Genomic DNA, 23,461 nt, shown 5'->3' on the forward strand with positions numbered 1-23,461 from the left:
GGAGTTCTTGTGTGCATGGAAGAATCCTACTAGCGTTGGAAGAGTGTTCAGGCGTGGAGAAGACATTTGGGAGCGTGCATGGGATTAAAAATGGAAATTTTCGTTATTATTGGCAGCCGAGAATATTTGGATTAAATGGAGAATATATGCAATCAATGGTCGGATTTTTGGCTCCAATTCACTATAAATACAAGGCAAAACAGTTTGGGAAAAGCTAGCAAGTTGAGGGAGAAGTGATTGGGATAGAGTTAGAGCCGAGAGAATCGAAGGAAAGGGTCGACAACAAGAAGAGTTCTGCTGCTGCTCAGCTAAGAACACGAAGAACAAGGACCACCCAGGAAAGTCGTAGAGAAGTGTCGCTTAACTGCGAAATTCCTTATTCCTTTCCCGCGATTTCACAACAACGTCAACTGCACTTCTCATGTGCCGTTCTTTTCAGACGTTTTCTGTGTGTTGCAAAGGACGGTCATAAATTGATTTTCTTGTTATTTCATCATTTGTAATCAACTTGTGAGCATCAATAAAGTCTTTTGAGTATTTTTCAAACATGATGAGAGGCTAAATTCTTGGTTATTGAGGCAATGGAGGATCTATTCACTCATGTTTGATTGGTAATATTTTTATTTATAATTTCGTTAATTATTTATTTTATTTAATTCACTTGGATAAAAATATAAAAAAAGGATAAAATGGTTTTCTTAATTATTTGTGAATCAGTTTGATGTTTTATGCTTAGAATATATTCTTTGATAAATCATGCTTAAGGATTACAACTTAATATTTGGACACCTTTTAAATTAAAAAGTGATTTAATAAGAAAAAGAGCTTAATAATAATTTCTGAAATATTATTTATAACCAATAAACTTGAAGTAATAGTGAATCCTGAGCCTTAGTCCATTTTAAATCTTGACATCACTCTTTGAAAATTAATTTGGTTTATTTTTATTAAATCTAAAAATTATTTCCTTCATAAATCTGAAACGAATTTTTTTACCCCTATCAATACAACAACCATTTGAAAATACATCAGTAGTGAGGCACAGTGGTTCACTTTAGTTTTATTAAGTTTGAGGTCGTAGGTTCGAATCTCTCTAGACCTTTTTATTTTTCTTTAAAATTTAGGCATTATGTGGCACAATGCTGATTTTATTTAGCTTGACCTATTTTGTTTTTGGTTAGGACTCACGGACCAGGGTATTGCGATGTGGCATGATGCTTGAACCAAATCAAATAATTATGCAAAATATACACAAGTGCGCTGATTTTATTTGGCTTATTAACCTATTATGTTTGACCATTTTTTGTACACCTAACAAATCTCATCAATGTTAAGCCATTTCAGGTGTGAACACTGCCATTATAGATGCAGTAAACCAGCGCCACATCATGTATCTCAGCAGGTGTTGGATCTTCAGTATCTATCAAAAAATAAAATATGATAATTAATGTTTGGTTGAACTGTCTATCAACCCCTTAATGGCAGTTTTGTTAGATATTGAGAATCAGAAGAGTCTGCAGTTAGGCTAATGGGGGTGTACCAAATTAGTGGGGGGCGTACCAGCCCCAAGGCAAAACCAGTTTTCTCTTATATGATTTTGGAACCCACCCCCCACTAATTTGGTACACTCCCATTAACAATGTTGGTGTGAAGGAGTTATTATGGTGGGTTTAGGACTTGTTGCGAATGCCTTTGAATAGGCGTGAATAGCTAAGGGACGAGACGTTCCACCGAGTGCCTTAAATGACTATTAATGTCATCTTCTCTACAAAAGGAAATTAAACAGAGAATTTCCAAAATATCCAAAAATCATCCTAAATTAGGCAAGGAAATAAAGAAAAGAAAACATAGATTAGAGATAATGGGTGATCTAGGAGGAAACAATGCTAACGGAGATAATCAGTCTTCTATACCTTTTAAGTTTGCCAAGAAAGTTGCCAAGACTCTGTGTACTAGAGAGTTGGAGAATTTGATGGATTTTCTACAGCAAGAGATTGACAAGAGAAATCGTCTGATTCAGTACGAAAGAGTTCCTCAGGAAAATGCTCCACTTTATGAACTATGGAAGAGGAAGAGAATTGCAAGAGATGTGAGGAAAGCTAGAGAAAGAGGGGAGAGAGATGAGGGGAGAAGATTTTTTGGAGAAAGAACCGCAGTGCAACTGAAAGTGATTCTGAAGAGAAAGAGGATGATTTTGAGAGAAGTGATGATCATGAGAGAAATTATGAGACAGAGAAACAAAGGAGGAAGAGAGAAAAGAAGATTGAGGATGCATGGTATGAAAGGTTCTTAGTAGAAAAATCAATCCCTATGCTTTTTGCAAGAACCATGAATGAGAGATTGAATGTTGATTCTGATATAGAAACAATTGATGGTCTTGATGAGAATGGTGAACCAGTTGAGGTTGGAGATTTGGAGGAAGAGAACGAAGATGACGAAGGAAGTGAAGATGCAGGTGATGGAGGTTATGGAAGTGCAAATGAAACAGGCAGTCAATATAGCAATGATTACAGCGATGATGAGATGGGCATCGACGACGACGACGATGATAGCAGTCAGCATATCAATGAGAACAACGGTGATGATTCTGAATAATCATCCCTGGAACATCAATAAGATTTCGATGGGAAAGCTTCGATTTTGTGAAATCGGAATAAGTGTTACTTCGTGAAAATTCAAAGAAATCTTGTAGGTGTTTGCTGATCATTTTTCTCATATTGGTGATTTTCCTCATATTGCTGAAGTTGTTGACAGAATAAGTATTGATTTTCTTGTGGTTATTTTGCTATTCGGATGTTTTTCTTTTTTGTGGAACATATGGGCTTTTTTTGATACTGTTATGCAGATGGTAACTTCTAACAGTTTTAAGGTGTTAAGGTGTTTGTAGGGGGTAACAGTTTTAGTATGTGTGTAATTAAGGTGTGTGTTTGCAGGGGGGTAACAATCTAGTTTTTCCTGGTATGAATAGTTAATCTCTCAGATGTTTGAGGGAATTACAGACTAGGTTTTTGAGTCGGGTTTTCATGTTGATCTTGTGAATGGGTTTGATTGTAATGGAACTACTTAGTAATTATGGGTCTGAACAATAATAGTGACGGTTTCTTTTTGTGTTGATTTGAATATAGTGGGTTACATTTGGTATGCTGGAGATGTCTTTGTGGTTTTTAATGAAAGGAACAATGGTATGTTAAACTGTGGTATGTTGAAATGTATTATATGATCTATGAATTTACTAAAGCATTATCTGAATTCTATCAAGAACTAGAATCCTAGTACAAGGTAAGGGAACATATTACGAATCCTAATTCTCTCCGCTTTTCATCTAAAGTGCAGAAACTATTTCTCAAAACATACTACAATCTTGATTCACTAATGGTAACAATATCCTACACCCAAACACTATAAATGAGTCTAAGTTTATCAACAAAAGGTATAACAAGCTGTAGATCATCTGTCAAAGCCGTAATAACGTGACTCAAGATTGAGTCCTGTGAAACCTACATGATTCCACTGACCCACAAAACTAGCTGGTGCTGGTGGAGGCATATACACATCTAATCTACAATGTATTCTGACCACCGACCCAAGAAACTACTTTGGCAATGAATTCATAAAGAACTAGAATCTGACTAGGCAAAGGGAAAAATTATGAACAATAGCTTCTCTTTGGTTTTCATCTAAATTGTTGAAACTGGTTGGGATTCTCATTAGAGCTACTGCTTCAATACACAATTATTGATTCACCCATTTACAAACAAATGGAGATATCCTATAAACAAATTGTGACATCCTACAAACAAGTAAAATACTATGTCTGACTCAGTTTAATTATCAACTAAACCTACAAAGTACACTGATATACAAATCTTCTTAATCACACTCAACAAACACAAAAACCATAAACCTAAAATCTACAATCACATATAAATCTAAAATATATACATGTTCATAAACACCATCAGAAATTGCATCATTCAAATTCAAAACCAATAGTTTCTAACCTACAATTTGTAAAATTATTAAACCCCCAAAATGTTGAAAAACAATAATTCAGAGAAAACCCAATAAATGAAATACCTTAGATGATGATAACCCAGATTTGCATTTCCAAGATTATGAATCAGTGTCAAACTTCTATGAGAGATCGATTCAACTTAAATTTAGTGTTACATCGATGATTCACAGAAAAATTGACTGATTCGTGTTGTTAATGAAGTTCTCTGCAGCTGCATCTCGATGTTTCCGAAGCTCAAATCGATGGAGTAAAATGGACGGAGAGGAAAAGGGAAATGGGTGGAGAAATGTCTCAGGCTCTCAGTTGTTCTCGACATGTTTATTCTTTTTTAATTTTCGCACAATTAAAAAAAACGAAAAACTAATTTCGTTGATTTTAGTTTTGTTTTCTGATTTTCGGTAATTAAAATGAAGAGTTATAATGGGAAAAAATGTTGGAGAAAAAAGCCAGAATCGTTGGGAAGCTAGGTAGCCCTTGAGTGTGAGATGAAATTGGGAGCTGATAAAAGTAATAGGGGCGCTAATAGTAGTAATGGAGGGTAACAATGTAACTTGCCAATTTAAGTTGAGGATAGGAAGGTAATTACACACAACCCTCCCAAAACTCTGTAACAGACACCAATTATTGCAAGGCTTATTCAACGTTACAAAGTTACCAACGTCGATAGGACGTTACTTAAAAAAAATCCGTTGCAAAATCGGATGTTACAAATTTCCTGATTTCGTGTAGTGTATGCAACTACCAAAATTTATTGTTTTTTCCCTAGCAAAATCCAAAATTAAATCAAATTTATTGAATCTTTTTACCTGAGTTGAAATTAAGATGACCAGTGAAGATCCGTTAGAGAGTATGCACAACCAAGATGGAGAAGAAAGTAAACCCACTCCCCCAACAAATATAAAACTTACTTTTTTTTGTCTTTGTAGGACTTCGAGTGAAAATGGCCTGAAAGACAGTATTTGGGGGCTAAAATCATGATTTCTGTTTGATTCATGTAAGGGCTGATGATTACAGTCCCCATAATTTTTTTGGTAAAAACCCCCATTTTCGTCAACCCCGTGTTCTTGTTTTAAGTACAACTCTTGCTTGATTTTTTCTTTGGTGGTTCCTTGGTTTTACTTCTCATATATTTTTTTCTCCTGTAGAACTTGGAGAATTGGGAGGAATAGGAAAGCTTGTGCATCATGTACGTATTATAGGAAGAAATGTCTACCAGTATGTCCCTTTGCTCTAATTTTCCCTTCAGATAAAAGGGGAGAATATTTCCAGAATGTTGTTAAAGTTTTTGGTGCAGATAACTTCTCAAATCTAATGAAATCACCAGTCCCACAACTGCGGTTGGCGGCTGAGATAATGAAAATTGAGGCGAGGTTTAGAATGTCTGATCTTGTTGAGAGTCCCTTTTACAGAAATTGGATAATCTTACTTCTCAACTTGGTTTTGTTAATCAACAAAATAAATCTCATCGTCAGCATGGTGTAGTTGTACTTACTTTTCTCCCAAACTAATAAACAGTTGGACCCACTCAAAAGAAATCGTTCCTCGATACTACTCGGTTGGGGAGCTTGGAGCGAGGAGTAATAAGTTCAGATATGGAAATCACCAAAACTCGGCCTAATACTCAGAACCTATCTATATATTGCTGCTCATAAGTCATGATTTGTACCTAATTAATATTTTTTTAACACTATCATGTAACTAACTGTGTAATATTGTTATATTGAACATATTTATCTTTTTCTTTTTGAGGTATTTCCATTTGATAACTCCCATCTAAAGAGTTACAAAAATTTTCCTTTCTGATTTTGGGGCATGCAAGATTAACTCGGAAAAACCTCCAACTTGTTTTGCTAAAAAATCGGTCTGAATCGGACTTAATCGCTAAAAATCGGGAATGACTTGGAATTGGAAATCGCCTCGGTCATATAGCTTGTAACGATTACTCGGAAAGTAATCGTCCTTGGAGAACGATTTTGACGACACTGCACCCAATCATGTATGGATGGGAGGTCCATGATCTTAACTTGCCCCGAGATAAATCAAACTATTTACGTATCCTAGTCGCAAGATATCCAAACAACCGTAAAGGGAGTTATTATCAATAATATTTTAGATGCATAGAGATTTTTTTTTTTGGAGTTTGCAAACGTACCTTGTTTGGTTATGGTGGAATTTTGTTTTGGTAAATAGTGATATTTTCAATACTAGTCATGAAAACTCTAAACAAACAACGCCAAAAACAACACAAATCCATCCCATTTTCGTTAGATTGGGACCCACCTACTAAAAAAATGGGACCCCTACTAATGTTTTGAGGGAGGTCCCTCTCTAATATGAGTGAGATGGTTTTTGTGTTGTTTCAGGAATTGTCTGTAAAGAATCATTATACTCTTCGTATCCTATGGAACTGTGTTTATTTATGAACCAGCATAATAGAAAACTAGACTCATCCACAGGAAATATAAGATAGAGATCGGGGGATCAATTTAAAACAAGAGTCTCTTGAACTGTGCACTAACTAGCAGCTGGCACTTGGTAGTGTTGTGATCAAGTAGATCAAACGAGAGACAACAATTGAGCATGGCTGCTACTAGGGGTAATTTAGGAGAGTAAAAGATATTTTGTCCTACATGAAATTTGGTAAACTCCAAATAATTTGGTATCTCCTATTTTTATTTTTATTTTCGAATAAGAAAGGTTGTATTAAGAAGAAAAGAGGGCAAAGCCCTTTACATGAGTCACCCAGACTACTAAAAATCACCACACAAAGGTCACTCCAAGTTCAAACACGGTTCAGAGTTTACATTTGAAGAGTTACAAAAAAAGGCTAATTAAGTATCACCGTTTCCCAATGATGCAAGACTAGATTGCAGTCCACAGAGTTAAACAGTTGCGAGTCGCATGTCCACAGAACTAGTGTTTGTTTAACCAGGTATATAATTTCCTCTTCACATCTATGCCTATCCCCATAAACTCTCCATTACATTCTTTCCAAATGACCCGGATTAAGGCATAATGAATGATGTCCCATATTTGTTTACTTCTCCCACGCAGAACGTTCCAATTCCAAGCTTCGAAGAGTTGAAGTACAGTGGCAGGAATGGGCCAAGAAATATGGAAGGACTTGATAAAGTAATCTCAGATTTTGAAAGCGAAATTGCAGTGGAGAAAAAGATGCTCCGCAGTCTCTATTTCAGTGTTACAAAACGCACATTTATCATTCTCCAGCTCAATTCCTCTGTGTCTAAGCAAACTTCTCGTAGGAAGCGAGTTATTAAATATAACCCAGATAAGAAAACTCATTTTATTAGGTATGGTCTTTAGCCAAAGAAATTTAACATACCTGCATTCCACTGTATTATCTCCTATTAACAATATTGCAATTGAGGTTCTCTAGAACCACGAATTGTACTTTTGTTTGGAAAATCAAAAAGTGGTATCCACTATTAATAATCTCTACGAACTAATTGTACTTTTGTTTTGCAATTGGTATTCCCTATTAACAATCTTGCAATTGATAGTTTTCACTGGAAAATGGAAATTAATTACTCCATCAAATCGAAAAGGTTTTGCCTATTTCCCATATTCTCTTTCCCTGAATTCCATCCAAAAACTATACAAACAGGGATGGAACTACAACCGGGCTTTTCCTGGCTGATGCCATCCTCAAAAAGGCCCAAGTCAATATTTTTAAGAAACTTATTTTGAGGCATACTAAATAATGCCAAAATAGGGTCACTAAATAAAAAACAACATCACCCCTTATCCACCCTTTTTGATAATGGCATAACTATCCTTACATAATTGGTGTTAATGATTATGATTAGATTTGATTAGCTAGGAATTTTAAGGATTTATTAAAAATTAAATTATTAGTGGTGACTTAGTAGATAAATCAAATTTATGTGAGAGAGTTGGGATTTTGAAAGGAAGAAGAAGAAGTGAAAAAAAACTTGGGTTTTGAATTTTGAGATTTTAGTGATTATAAGTGACCAAAATGTGTGATTCAAATCATAGGAAGACTTCTATACGAGGTTTAATTTCTTTTTATAAGTTGAATCTGTCAAAAAATTGAATTTTTAAAACCCAGATCTACTGACCAGATAAACAGTTCGCCTGATAACTTTTCAGCCGAACTTCACTCTGTAACTGACGAATTTTGGTTCGACTGATTCGAACAAAATGTAGCAAAGTCGCATTAGACGAACATAGTGTTTCTCTAAATCATACACTAGGTTCGGCTCAAAATTGATACTCCTAGATCAGCCGAACTAATCTTCTGAAAACCTAATTGCATCTTTGAAATCATATTCTATCGATCAAACAAAATAAAATCAATCAAAAACAAGATGGGTTTGGTACACATACATTCTAAAATGCATCTAAAAGCAATTGAGATTTGGATTTCTCACTCCAACATCGCTCACTTCGGTTCGTGTTTGCTTTGCTTGATCAATTTCTTGATTGAATTGGAGTCCAAGATGTTTGAGTTTAAAGTTTATTTTGATTTTTGATTTTAGGTTTTTGAGGATAAGGGCACTCTAGTAATTTAAATTGTTTAAGGATATATAGGTAATTCCACTACCTTTAGACACCCCTTATAAACCCACCCTAAATGGTATAATAAATGAGTATGCCTAAAAAAAAAATGAGTATGCCTCAAAACAGGTTTCATTTTTAAAGCTTATTTTATATTGGGCCATAGATAGTGTATAAAATTTGGGCTTAAGCCATGACTAAGAAAATGTTCAAAGCCAAAGGCCATACACACATACCTAAAGTCTAGTTCCGCAACTGTATACAAATCAAGTCTCGTATAACTCTTCGTAGATTTGGTAAACAAAACTCGATGTAATATTTCCTAATCTCCCATACTTAACCTAACCTCTCATCTCCACTGCCGGCAAATTAATTAGGTTTAGAAATTCATACACAAATCACCATCTTAATCGGGTTTAGAGATCAAATCGTAAAACTTACTTGCATTTCCGTACATACTTTAATAGTGTGGACAACTAAAGTGAAAGTTCCATCAATATAAAATTATTAAAAAGGGTGTAATCGTATCCAAAACCTAATTGAAATAGAAAAAAGAGAAACTAAATAACGCATTATGTGATCAAACTATAACTTATGTGCTTCTCATTTTGGGTACCGAATCTTTATGAGAACATCTTTATGGAAAACAATTGCATATAGTGGTGCTAGTGGTAATGTATAGGGGCACCCTCGTTCTCAAGTTTATGAAATCATAAACCACTGAACGAATCGTTTTTTTATTTTGTGAATCGAACTGCATGTTAAAGCCTGAATCGAAGATCCACAGTCGATTATCAAATCATATGTTTTTTTGTAAATAATTTTGAATTATAAGGAATATTTATCAAAGTTGATATTCTTTTGCAAAGTATTAATTGGTATTTGATTTACTATATACTAACAAAAGTTCGTTAAGCCTAAAAAAACAAAGTGGAATATTGGTTAGAGGCCACTCTCATGACTAGGTCATGATTATGAGTTCGAACCTTCCTTCACCGTCGCACGATTTAGATCGATTTGGTCACCTTCTCATTTTTGATTTGGTCACCTTTACAAGTTATAATAGTGATGATAAAGTTAGTTGAGATTTGAGAGGGAGAAAGAAGAAAATAATGGTTGATTAACATTATTAATTACTTACAGAGTATTTAAACAACCCACAATTGGGGGATACTCAAGGTTACATGGCTAGAATTTAGTTAAGAGCATATTTTTTAAAAGATAAAGTGTCTGTATTTTAAGTTTGTATCCCCATTCCCTCAAAACCTATTGCTCGCGAGGGAATAATTTTCGTTCAAAAAACAATTTTCGTCCATTAATTTTTTTAGTGTTATGATTGAATTCTTTAGGTTTTAAATAAAAAATTGGGTCAACTTGAAGAGTTTCAGAGTAACTGTTGGCATTGGTTTATATATGAATACAATGACGAATGTTATTGTCGACATTGTTTCGTGGATGAACCCAATGCCGACAGTTTTAGTCGAACTTGTCTTTCAATTGAATGCAATGCCAATTGCCATGTTAGTTAACAATTGCATTTTCTTTGCTCCAAAATTGTCCACAATCGGTATTGTCGAGAAATACTTTTCAATGCCGACTTTGAACTTTGCCTATACTGGTTTTTTATTAGACAATACCGATTGTTGGTGTCTTGTGTTTACTTTTTTTTGCTCAGTGCGCGAACACTACTATGCAGATCCATGAGTCAAACAAAGTTACTTCTTTGGTGGCATCTTTCTTAAGTATTTTCTTTTTGTCATTCTTCTCGGGTTTTGAAAATCTCAACTTCTACTGATTTTTGTTTCAATTCCTCTTACAATATTAGGACTTAGGGAACGTAGAAAGGTTAAATAACAACGCGCAATTGGGGGATATTTTTATTAATTGGGGATATAAGAAAAAGACAAAAACAGGATTTAAATAGTAAATCAAGGTCACCTCCTATCCGGGTAATTTGTATAATTCCTAATCTACTCCTTACTAATCATGATTAGTGGCTAAATATAATTAGTTAAGTTAATAGATTAGTTTGATAATCATTAGAATAAATCATTATCATTGAATTTGAGTAAATCATTATCATTGAATTTGTTGATGCAACAACATCAAATCAAGATATTTATGATCATGAAGGTTTAGGTGAAGAACCAACCCAGGAAAGTAAACAAGCTGAACATATAATTGCTCCAATTACTCATATATAGGTATTAATGTATTGAAATTTGAATTTTTTTCATTGAATTCGCCATTGTTGCGCCTGAAAAACTCAGTGCTGGCATCATAAAAGTATGAATACTATGCCGGTAGGGACCAAATCGGCATGGTATTCATACTTTCACCATGCCGATATACAATATCCTCCAATTATGAAATTGTAAGTACACTACCGGCATAGAAAGATCATTATCGAGCATGCCGACACATGATGCAAGATTTTATGTATATTTTTGTCCTAATCGGCACGATACACTTGGAAATCGACCATGCCAGCACAAACAAATTTTGGGACAGACTTTCTGAGCTATCACGATATCGGCATGGTATTCATCTTAAAAACCATGCCGGCACAAGATATCGGCATGGAATTCATTCAAAAAACCATGCCGGCACAAATATATCGGCATGGTATTCATCATAAAAGCCATGACGGCACAAGATATCGGCATGCTATTCATCATAAAAGCCATGTCGGCACTAGATATCGGCATGGTATTCATGATGAATACAATGCCGGTATCAACTGAAACTGAAAATATACAGTTACAATTTTTGATTCTTAACATAAACAAATTCTTTTAAAACAAATCAATGATTAGATTTCTTTCAAGGAGGTATATTATATAATAAATTAATCGCTAAAGAAGTTTTTGATACAACGATGAAATCGTGCTGAAATCGATGATGAAGAAAATGAAAATCAAAAAGAGGAACCGGCAGAGAAGGAGAAGAGAAGAGAAGGAAAAGATAAGGAGAAGATAAGAAAAAAAAGAAGTTAAAATACTAAAGTATTTTAGTATTTCCATATCCAAAAATCATCCCTTAGCATGAACTATTGGTTGAGGATACTAATTCATATCCCCCAATTAATAAAAGTATCTCCCAATTGCGCGTTCTTAAATAATGCCTGATTTGCTAAGTGCATCTGCCGCCTGTGTGCTTGTCATCATTTGATGATGATTCCCCAACATCAAAATCCTCAGTAAAATCTCTTAAATTATTTTTTCTTCTTCAAAATCAAAATCTAAAATTTAATCATAACACACTTGGAGGATACACAAAGATGATTCAGCCATTGCCAAACTTATTTTTATTTTTGATAAGGAGTTTTTCAAATTATTTAATTTCTTTTTATTATTTTTTTTGAGTATCTCCCGATTATGGGTTCTATTTAAAACCATTAAAATAAAAATAAAAAATGAAAATTGAATTTCTTCGGCGAAAGCAAGTAAGTGAAATACATGCTGGTAGCCCGGTGGTGTGTGTACACCTTGCTGGGTAAAAGACCTAGCTACTCTATCTAGCAGTCTCTTGAGTAGTCTTGGGCACGTCTTTTTTAACCAAAACCAATTCAATCACTCAACACCGGAGAAACTGGTTTCTGTCTGTATTTTCAGATCAGAATAAAGAAAGAAAGAAAAACCCATTTGCGATTCACATTAAAACCTCTTACTTGTACTTAATTTAATTACCCTTTCCTTCACTCTACCAATCAACAAAAATTCATTTTGATGAATCAAAAGACTCAATTAGAAAACCCTAGTTTTACATCTCCTCTAAACATCTAGCCTCTGCTTGGATTTTTTATTTTAGTCTCTGGTGATCATCAGCTCATGTGATGTGGTGGCTATAAAAGAAGAAGAGAAGGGTCTTACTTTCTCCTAAGCACTCATTTCATTAATGTGTTATGATTTCAAGGTTTTATGTTTCTTTTTCCTGATCAATGGTTGTTTTGGATCAGGTAGAAAAGAATGCAAATGGGTTATAGATCGAACAATAATGGTTTTATTATACGGGATTCTGGTGGAGGAATCAAGGAATTTTGTTTCAATAACATTATGATATTTCCTCCCAACACAAAGGTAAGTACTGTCCTGTCCTCTGATCTATTCATTTTCTAATCAATAACCATCCAAAAACTGATTAAATGTAAAGAGAATCATCATAACAAAACAAGGTAATGGAGGGTTAAGGGTGGACATAGTTGATAAATTAACCTGTGTAGAAGCAAGGTCAGATGTACTCATATTCAGCCTCGGCTAGGAAACCAGGTTGTTTTAGTTGAAGAGAGTAGACTGATGCTCAAATTATGACATTTTTCCATAAAACAGAGATTATTCACACACACACTTAAAGAAGTGAACAATCTCAGACTACTATACCCAAACCAGTAATCAAGAAATTTAACAAACAAATCTTTCTCATACACAATTTTAACTTTAAAGGCTCATACATGTTTACTTTTAATCTAATTTTAACACTTGTAATCAAAGTATTATGTATATTTGAGTAAATTTTTCTTACAGTATTGATAGCTCTTACTGGTAGTCTGTTATGAGCTATCTTCCATGAAAAGTGAAATATTTTATGTAGAAGTTGAATGTGTCAAAATTTAAGCCAGAAAGACCTATGTTGTTTATCTTATGTGGTATAGAGCTTTGACTAAGAAGAGATTTATAAGTAGCTTTATCCCAGCCTCTAACGCCTTGTAGCTTTAGGTGTTAGAGGCACATTTGGTTGAAAGCTTTTGCGATGAAAGGAGTAATGAGGTTGATGAAGAGAGGAATAATTGAGGAAGAGAGGCAGTCTCCTGAAATGAATTTGGGTTATCTTTAGTTTACATAAAAATTTGGTTGTTTTAGTTATATGGTTTATGTAAAATCTGCACCCTTTTTTGTGTGAACTTATTGTTGAAGCCATATCTACAGATTCATTATAGCCTATCTTTAACCTGTTAGCATACGGAATCTCATTCTTTGATGACATGTATCCTGTATTTCTCCTTGAACAATGTTTATTATCCGCTCATACTAATCTGAGAGACACTGCTATGGACGAAGTGAAGCACCATAACCAGGATTCTGATGGGTTGAAAGAGACTTCAAATCAGTGTAGCTGTGGAGTTGTGTTCAACTGGTCGAACGATGCTAAAGGCTTGACTAAGACTTCCGTTCAGGAATATGAGGACGTGCACAAAAGTCTAAAGACCCTGTGTGAATCTCAGTCAGGAAAACAAGAGCAGTGTTAAGTTGAGGAACCAACTTGGAGTTTCATTCAGGAACACAAGGCAGATATGAAGAAGTGCATAGATTACAATGAATGACTGCGAAGTTCTCCCATCATATTAGACTTGACATCATGGGGAAGAATAAGAAAGCGCGTGCAAGTATCAAAGGAGAAAATGTCTACCTGGACCTTTTCTTCAATAATTCCTAGGGATAAAAGAGGAAGATTTCCAGAATATCTGTAGAGTTTTGGTGCAAGTAATTTCATCAAGCTAATGAAATCAGCTAAGCCGTCAGAACAAACCTTCATCGGCTGAGACGACCATAAATGAAGCTAATGCTAGAGTGTCAGATCCTGTTCATGGGCATGGGCTAGCAGGTTTTGCTGTAACCCTTGAGAAACCTAATCAAATCAGCTGAGCCACACCAGTGTTTGGCGGCTGAGACCATGATAATGGAGGCAAGGGTTAGAAAATTTGATCCTGTCCATGGGTTGGAAGGAATCGCTGAGACCCTTTCGCTGCAATTGGATAATCTGACTTCTGAACTTGCTTTTGTAAATCAACAAAACCATCGCTGGCACAGTGGCGTAATGCAACAAGAGACAATTTAGATCAAATGCAGCTAATGGAGAGAAAATGGCAGTGGTCTTGCAGCATGTTATCACCTTCTCTAATGTACCATGTCAGTCACATTTTTATTTAGTGGGAGATTAATAGTTAAAAAAAATTATGATTAAATACTATTTTTTTCGATTAAGGTCTTAGATATTTAGTATGGTGGGGCATCATCACGCTCTTATAGCAAATATTTTTTCAGTCCATTTTTCTTCTCAGAACTTCTGCGTTTCCTTCTTCTTTGTTTCTCCCTCCCAGATATGGAAATAAATTATTAAGGGTTTCTTTCTTCACCATCTAAAGATACTGCTGCTGCTTTGGGCAACTATCAGAATCTGGTAAAATTCTAAAAAAAAAAATACTTTACAGTTTCTTTCGAAGTGAAGGAATTCTCAAGGGTTTCTTTCTTCCCCAACTATAATGGACTTAAAATCTGGTAAGATTTCAACTCGATACTACTTTTTGATTTTTAGAAGCATTCAATGTAATAACCCGTTTTATTCAATGTAATGGCTGATTCAATGTCAGTCCCCATTTTCTAGTATAAAACCCCCATTTTCTTCAAAACCCATCTTCTTGTTTCTTCCAATTTCATCACTGTAGTGTGTGATTAGTACATGCAATTGAAAATTAGTTCAGAACTTGCTTCTGTGAATCAACAAAACCAATTTCATCGTCGCAATAGAGTACGTCTGCAACAAGAACAACCACATTTTCGACCAAATGAAGCTAAGGGAGCTTCTTCATCACCAGTAAGGGCAGCAATACCATCTCCTTCCCTGCAAGATACTGGCAGTAGTCTTACTGTAAGTTTATCACTTTCTCATATATGTACTATGTCAACAAGATATTTTTCTCCAGTTGTAATGTTTGACAAGATTGATTTTCTCTATTTGTCTTTGGTTGTAGCCAAATGATGAATTCTCGCCTTTTATGCCAACTGCGCTAGTCGATTATAATGCCATAAAGCGTTTTGGTAGTTCAAAATCTGCTTACACTTATCCTGGAGACATTGCTATGGCCAAAGTGAAGCACCATGACAAGGAATCTGATGGGTTGTGGGAGAATTCTAATCACTTTAGAGGGGGAGTTGTGTTCAAGCAGTCGAAAGATGCTGAAGGCTTGACTAAGACTTCAGTTCGAGAATACAAGGGCATCGTACGAAACTATGAAGACTATGTGAATCTCAGTCAGGAAAACAAGAACAATGTCAAGTGCTCCATGGATGTTGAGGAACCAGATCTGAAGAACTGCCTATATTACAATGAATGGACTGCAAACTTGAATCAGGACGGAGAGGAGGCTTCTGCGAAGTACTCCCATCATCTCAAAGAAGAACCAGAGATATGTAGTCTTGACTACATGGAAAAGAATAAGAAAGGGTGTGCAGCGTGCAAGTATCACAGGAGAAAATGTCTACCTGGATGTCCTTTTGCTCCGATTTTTCCTCAAGATAGAGAAAAAGATTTCCAGAATGTCCATAGAGTTTTTGGTGCAAGTAATTTCATCAAGCTAGTGAAATCAGCGGCTAAGTCTCAACAACATTTATCGGCTAAGACAATGATAATTGAAGCTAATGCTAGAGTGTCTGATCCTGTTCATGGGCTAGGAGTTTTTGCTGTGATCCTTTCAAAGCAACTGGATTATCTTAGTTCTGAACTTGATTTGGTTAATCAACAAATGCAATTCCATCGCCAAAGAAGATAAGCTGTGCAAAAACAGTTTAGATGAGTTTTGGGTGAGTTTTTTCATCAGCTGAACTAGTGGCCGCATTCCTATCTTTGCTGCAGCATTTTTGGTCACCTTTCATCTCTCTCACGCATAATTCACTTCTTAATTAGATGACATCCACTGAGTGTACCACTGGTTACTGAATCTCTCTCATGCTTTGCAATACATAATTTGCTAGTTGTTGATAGATTTTACGCTGTTCTTCAAATTTCGTTTGTTTATGTCAAATGCTGTACAAAAGAAATATCTACCAGAATGTCCCTTTGCTCCAATTTTTCCTTCAGATAAAGGGGGAGAAGATTTCCAGAATGTTGTTAAAGTTTTTGGTGCAAGTAACTTCTCAAAGTTAATGAAATCGGCTGGCGCGGAACAGCATTTGGCGGCTAAGACCATGATAATAGTGGCAAGGGCTAGAAAATCTGATCCTGTTCATGGGTTGGCAGGAATTGTGAAGACCCTTTCACAGCAATTGGATGATCTTACTTCTGAACTTACTTTTGTTAATCAACAAAACCAATTTCACCGTTGACACAGGGTAATTCTGCAACAAGAACAACGACAACGTCGATCAAATGAAGCTAAGGGAGCTTCTTCATCACCACAAAGGGCAGTGCCATCTCCTTCCATGCAAAAAAGTTGGCAGTAGTCTTACAGTAAGTTCATCACTTTCTCAAATGTTCTGTCAATTACAACATATTTTTCTCAAGTTGTTAATGTTTGACAAGATTGAAGTTTTTCTATCTATATTTTGTTATAGCAAAACGATGAATTGTCATCGTATTTCCCGACTGCCCGAGTTGCTCCGTGTAAATACAATGCCAGTTTACTATCTGCCTATACTAATCTGAGAGACACTGCTGTGGCCAGAGAGAAGTACTATAACAAGGATTCTCATGGGTTGAAAGAGAATTCAAACCAATTTACTGATGGAGTTGTGCTCAAGTGGTCAAACGATGCTGAAGGCTTGACTAAGACTTCCATTAATAAATACAAGAACATCGTAGAAAACTATAAAGACTAAGTGTCTCAGTCAGGGAAACAAGGGCAACGCCAGGCCCAGGTGCTCCATCAATGTTGAGGAACCAACTCCGAATTTCATTCAGGAAAACAAGGCAGATCCGAGAAACTGCATAGAGACAGCTACTTCAATAATGAAGAAGGCGATTCTACTGCGAAGTACTCCCATCATCACAAAGAAGAATCAGAGGTCTGTATCCTTAAGGACCTTAACAACATGAATTCTAATCGTTATATTGTTATATATTGTATATTTTTTAGATGAAAATTCTTAGCCTACTAGGAACTTTTTGTGGTACCATCATATACCTGAGCACAAACAAGATTAGCTGGCATTACTTTGCAGTTGTCACGTTAACATTTTTTGATGCATATAACTTGGTACGATCCTAATCAGCTTGTTGTGTTTTTCGTGAAGTGTTGATTCAACTGCAAAGGGAGTCGCGTAATTTTGATGACTGAAGAACATAAAACTTTTGGGGAGGTTTCACTGATGTCAATGTCAGTTGATTTTATAGATGTGGAAGATTGTTCGTAAAGTGAAAGAGTTCGATCAGAGAATATACCAAGCAATACAAAATACTCCACATAGGAGCAAATTTTGATAGTCTTAAAACATGAGTAATGGTTGGTTCATGTAACTTTATTACTTCTTTTGTACTTCTATTGCATTTTCAATTGTTAGAAGTGTTTCACAGAAAATTTTGAATGTATTCTTGTGTGCAAATTTTGCCAACCTTATCAGCTTTTCTCCCATAATCTATTAACCATTCAACCAATAATCAGATGAACATGCCAAGTAGAAGAATGGATTCACCTCCGGCTGGCTGCTATTTAAGGATTACGGCATAATCATAATTCTGTTTAGGTACAGCTTGTACAAGTTGTTAATTAAACAATTGGTTAAATTCATCAAAAATAGCTTGTTTTTTTGTGCTAGCTGTATTAGTCTGTTATATTTTCTCCCATATAAATTCTAACTTTCATGCTCAACCTTTTTTAAAACAAAGGATTTGGTACTTCAAAATAATACTCCCTCTATTCTTTTTTAATAGGCCAGTTTTGTTTTTAGCGAAATTTAAGGAAATTAAGAGAACTAATCATTGAAAGTGGTTCTCATGACACTTGTCAATAAAAGAAGTAAAGTGAAATGGTCCCCATGACACTTGTTAGCAAAAGAAGTAAAGTGAAGTGGTTCACATGACACTTGTCATCAAAAGAAGTTAAGAGAAAAGTGGTCCCAAAAAATTAAAATAACATTTGACTTTCCCAATTAGGAAACTGGCCTATTTTTTTGAAACTTTTATTTATAGAAACTGGCCTATTAAAAAAGAACGGATGGAGTAGTACCAAATTTTGTTCTTGTAATGGAAAAATTACAAACGCACGAAACTGCAGAGAGAAGTCGAGGTTGTGTCCCAAATCGGGGAAGAAAGGATTGTGTAAGCAATGGTATCAGATTTTTGGTTGTTTTGATTCTAATCATTTATACAACAAATACTACCAATGCACTACCTTCAACCCCGTCAGTTGATTTTATTATTCTGCATAATGCTACGGAAATAGACAAGGGTAATGCCAATTATCAACTTCTTTTTTCTTTCCGCTTCTTATTTTCGCGTAAATTTTTATCGTAAAATAATTTATAAACTAATTTGACGATTTTTATGTATTTCTCATATTCAGCTGTGTCAACCTCAAACCCATCCTCGTAGGATTTTTCTGCAAAATGCTAAGGAAATAGGCGCGGGTAATGCAAATTATCAACTACTTTTATTTTTCCAACTTTATTTTTTTGTTTATAATTTGAAAGTTGAAATTATATATTATTTTCTTATAATTATCTTTATTTCTTTTTGAAATTTGGATGTTTGGGAGACAGTTTGTTCAGATGGAACTGAACCTGGGTATTACTTCAGCAAGGGTTTCGGTTCTGGTTCTGATGATTGGCTTATTCACATTGAGGTATACATAACTCTATTATTTATGTTCACCGTTTGATTTTCAAGCTTAGCTATATTAGTTAGAGTAATTTGTTATTCGTGGTGTTTGCACATTCATGACGGCTTGTTTTTCTTTTCTTTTAAAGGGTGGAGGCTGGTGCAATTCAATAGATTCATGTTATAACCGTACACTGAGTCCGTACGGGTTTGGATCATCCAAGTTCATGGCGGAAAAAATTACTTTTAGCGGCATTTTGAGTAGCAACAAGTCACAAAATCCTGGTAACACATTTTTTTTCTTCTTTTAAATCATAAAATATTGTTACTCAAGGAAAACCAAAGTTATACAAAAGAAAGGCTAAAGAGCCATAAGCAAAACAACTTTACAAATCAAGAAAGATATTAAGAGCTAAATCTAAAGTATACACCCTGCTCATATTCCATCCCCTGGGAAATCTGGTATTCCTTCATAGTACAGGACTGTACCTCTTGAAAGCAGCACTCCTTTCTTTGCCATTTGGTCAGCAGAGAAATTTATTTCTCTTTATGAGTGTCTAAATGTTATTGAAGTAATGAATGACTTAATATTCCTCCATCTTCTCACAACAATCCATGGTATATTGCCATTAATGAAAGCCTGTAGAACAACATTTGAATCTAGACTAAAACATACCTCTTTGTAGTGTTTACTCACATATCCCACACTCCTGCCATCACCAATGCCATTACCTCTGCTAAATAGTTTATTGCAAGCCCCAGGCCACCAGATGCTGCTCCTACACAGTCTCCTATCTCATTCTTTGCCACAAAACCAAAACCAGCATTTCCTGGATTCCCTTTAGATGCATCATCACAACATATTAAAATTTGGTTTCTTGAGGGGAGTTTGAAATGACATTGCTTCACCTGTGTACATTGAGTTTTCACTCCAGTTATTCCAAAATATAGCAATATGTTCATATCATACATCCCATTCCATTTACTGCTCTTGATTCTAACACCAAATTCTCCAGTAAATCTGATAATTCTCTGTTTAAACTTAATGATGTTTTGTTTTTCATCCTTATATATGACTCTGTTCCTTGTATGCCATAACTCAGTCATAGTATTAAAGGCACAATTAAACCATATTGCTTTTATAGCACCACTCTTCCTTTTTGCCACCTGTAACACCTCTTCAAAATATGTTGGATTCAGGCATTGAAACTATCCACCCAGCGTATACCATATTTGAACACTAAAATCACACTGCTATAGGATATGGTCCATGGTGTCTTGATTATTACCACACAAGTAACATTTTGATACAGCCAATAATCCTTTTTTCCTTACTGTTTCTTCTGTAGCACAGGCACCTCTCAAAATCTTCCACAAATTAGTTGAAGTATATGGATGAATGCATGGATCCCAAACTTTACTTGCCCACTGAGTTGTTGGGTACTTTTCCTTATCAGTTGAGCTGCACTTGAAACAGAAAATTTACCTTGAAGATCAGTTTCCCAAATATGTGTATCCTCCCCCTGAGTTAGAACTGGAACTTCATTTTTTTCAAAGAATTTGTACATATGCTTTGGTATTTGCCACCTATCATTCACAATAAAATGATGAACTTTCAAGTCCTTATTTTGTTCCACAAAAGGATCAGTTGCATACCTATCAATAAGTGCATAATCTTTTATCCATTTATCCTTCCACACATATATTTTCTTCCCACCAGCTACTAACCATCTGCTTCCGTCCTTAACTGCAGGAATAACCCATTTAATACCTGGCCGTATGGATGATTGTTTATATGACGTAATCCATTCATTTTTGCTATTCTTATATTTGGATCTCATGAATTGTGTCCATTCAACATCCTCTGTTTCAATCTTCCATAATAATTTCATTAGCAATGTTTTATTCATTATCTCCAATCTTCTTAGTCTCAGCCCTCCTTCTGAAATTGGTGAATTTACTTCATCCCATTTGACTGTTACTAACCTTTTCACTGCAGGGTCACCTGACCACAAGAAATTTCTTATAATCTTCTCACACTCCTTTATAACTGATTTTGGCCACTTGTATACTGACATGTTGTATACTGGCATGATACAAAGCACATATTTTACCAGAATTAACCTGTCAGCAAAAGCAAGTAATTTCCCCATCCAGCCTGCAAGCATTTGTTGCATCATTTTCACCATACCCCAAACCTGAAAATATTTTTCTCTTCCAGGATTCAAAATTACTCCAAAATACTTATCAGGAAATGCAGATAAATCCATATGCAAGTAATTTGCAATCTCATTTTTCCTTGTATCAGTTACACCACCAACAAAGCACTTACTTTTAGCTCTATTCACCACCTGACCAGATGAGCATTGATATTTCCCCAACATACCCATTAAGTTATCCAATGACCTTTTGTTCCCATTGCAGAAGATGAAGATATCATCTACAAACATCAAGTGAGATGGTTGACAGCCTCCTCTATTTACCATAGCTTGTAATCTTCCATCTTGCACCATACTTGTAATATTTCTGCTGAGCACCTCTTCGGCTAGAATAAACAAGATAGGTGAAAGGGGATCATCTTGTCTAAGGCCCCTTCCTACACAAGTAAGTTTGTGGCTGCTGGATAGAGTGGTTGAAAGGGGATCACTGCAGGGTCACCAAACATTTGTTACACACTTGCCATCCATTTGGCGTTTCAAGTTGCATAGTATCACTTAACAACTATACTTCATGAGTTCGTATACTGAACACCTAGACATTAACACGTTTTATCCTTTGTGGAGTTCTATAACTGGAATAGAGTATATGACACAAATGAACACCATATCCAAAGTATACGTTTTATCTGGTTCATATTGAAACAAGAACCCTGGCTAATCACATCCAAAAGAGATATGACACAAATGAACACTATATCCAAAGTATTCCTTGGAATCAATCTACTAACCAACCTATAAATCAATAAAAATGTAAAAATAATACCTTGTAGAATTGAATTCCTGAACTAACTGTTCTTTCAATATCCCGATATCTCGAATCCTTGGATGTATAATCAAGCTGCATCAACTTGATCCACTCTTGATATCGATATCTGTATTGATGATGGCTATCAAAAACAACAACAAATTGAACTCAAAAGTCAGTCAAAACCCTAGAAAATTCAATACTGAAATGAAAACCCCAAATAATTAAGGAAAAAATCACATAATTTATAGAGAAGAAAGGGAACCTGAGAGTGGTGGTGACCATCACCATCACCGCCACCAGCACCATCACCATCGCTGCCACCACCACCATCACCGCCACCACCACCATCACCGCCACCACCACCATCGCTGCCACCACCAATATCACGCACCACCACCACCACCACCGCCACCTGAATCCTAAATCCTTAACCATGAACCCTAAGCCCTGAACCCTGAATTTTAAACACCGAACCTTGAATTATGAACAATGTACCCTGAAGGGAAATTTCGACTACTTAACTTTCTCTAACGGAAAATCTAACGGAATGGGGCATTTTAATCTTTTCCCTAACGTCTGGGGCATTTTCACAACCTTGGGGTCCATTTTGGGGCATTTTGCCACTTAACCCTAATATGAAAGGAAAATCGTAGACATACCCACATATAATTACTCTGTTGAGGCGCCAAAGATCATCAATGTCAATATTCTCAGTAAGCTTCATTCGCAAATTCTCTTTAAATCTTGGATCAATCATGCTTCCAAAAATTTTGTATAGGTCAATGAATAACCTTATGAAGAATTATACCCAGATGATACCATCCGTATATTTTCTACCATAGGAAACAATCATATTTTTCTTTTTAGTAAGCCTTCACTATGTTAGACATTTGAACGCCACAGGATAAAAATATATGCTCATCATGTTGTTATGCACTTGAATGCGTGATAAAAGGTGTATAAATGATGATGATTTTATAATAATGCCTTGAACATGTATTAAATATCTTGAAATTTCTCGTCTCTTCAGTATTTATGTAGTAAATTTACTTATTTTGGTGTACTCCTCTTAAGGTCCAGAGCCTCACTTGGTTTTGAGCAAGTTTTTCTAATTGTTCGGTCGTATATACTCGGGATATATGGGACTCTGTCGTGATATCCAACGGCCAAAGAAAATTTAAGTCTTTAGATAAAAACATCAATGGATGGATCGAATTATTTATGGATGTTGTATATGATTTGAAACCAAAGGAAAGATATCTTCGTATGTGGATTTGTTCTTTGTGAATATTGCTAGTTTTTTTTTTTTGATGCACTCCTAAGGTCCTGAGTCATTCATTATACAAGTCATGTAGATTTGAGCGAGATCATCTACTTGGTGAGTTGTGTATGCTCGAGATATATGAATTGGGT

At 35.4% G+C, this 23,461-nt stretch overlaps 2 protein-coding genes and 1 long non-coding RNA gene across 4 annotated transcripts; 2 read left to right on the forward strand and 1 right to left on the reverse strand.

Moving 5' to 3' along the window:
* Positions 1 to 1,861: 1,861 nt before the first annotated feature.
* LOC113311806 (ATP-dependent RNA helicase drs1-like) lies at positions 1,862 to 2,595 on the forward strand. Its single transcript, XM_026560606.1, has 2 exons — positions 1,862 to 2,167; positions 2,404 to 2,595. The coding sequence occupies exons 1-2, from the start codon at positions 1,862 to 1,864 to the stop codon at positions 2,593 to 2,595; spliced, it is 498 nt and encodes a 165-aa protein (XP_026416391.1).
* Positions 2,596 to 12,057: 9,462 nt separating this feature from the next.
* Positions 12,058 to 14,516, forward strand: LOC113309168. 2 transcript variants are annotated; one of them, XR_003340419.1, is made up of 3 exons: positions 12,058 to 12,419; positions 12,513 to 12,633; positions 13,612 to 14,516. It is a non-coding gene; the product is annotated as an uncharacterized LOC113309168 (long non-coding RNA). The 2 variants fall into 2 exon arrangements; XR_003340418.1 differs by having other exon boundaries at positions 12,513 to 14,516.
* A 5,258-nt stretch (positions 14,517 to 19,774) lies between these two features.
* On the reverse strand, positions 19,775 to 21,594 carry LOC113311808. Its single transcript, XM_026560607.1, has 2 exons — positions 20,503 to 21,594; positions 19,775 to 20,290 (listed from the first exon to the last, which is right to left on the reverse strand). The coding sequence occupies exons 1-2, from the start codon at positions 21,592 to 21,594 to the stop codon at positions 19,775 to 19,777; spliced, it is 1,608 nt and encodes a 535-aa protein (XP_026416392.1).
* Positions 21,595 to 23,461: the final 1,867 nt, after the last annotated feature.

Source organism: Papaver somniferum, chromosome 9 (assembly GCF_003573695.1).
Source record: "Papaver somniferum cultivar HN1 chromosome 9, ASM357369v1, whole genome shotgun sequence".
Taxonomy (NCBI): Eukaryota; Viridiplantae; Streptophyta; class Magnoliopsida; order Ranunculales; family Papaveraceae; genus Papaver; species Papaver somniferum.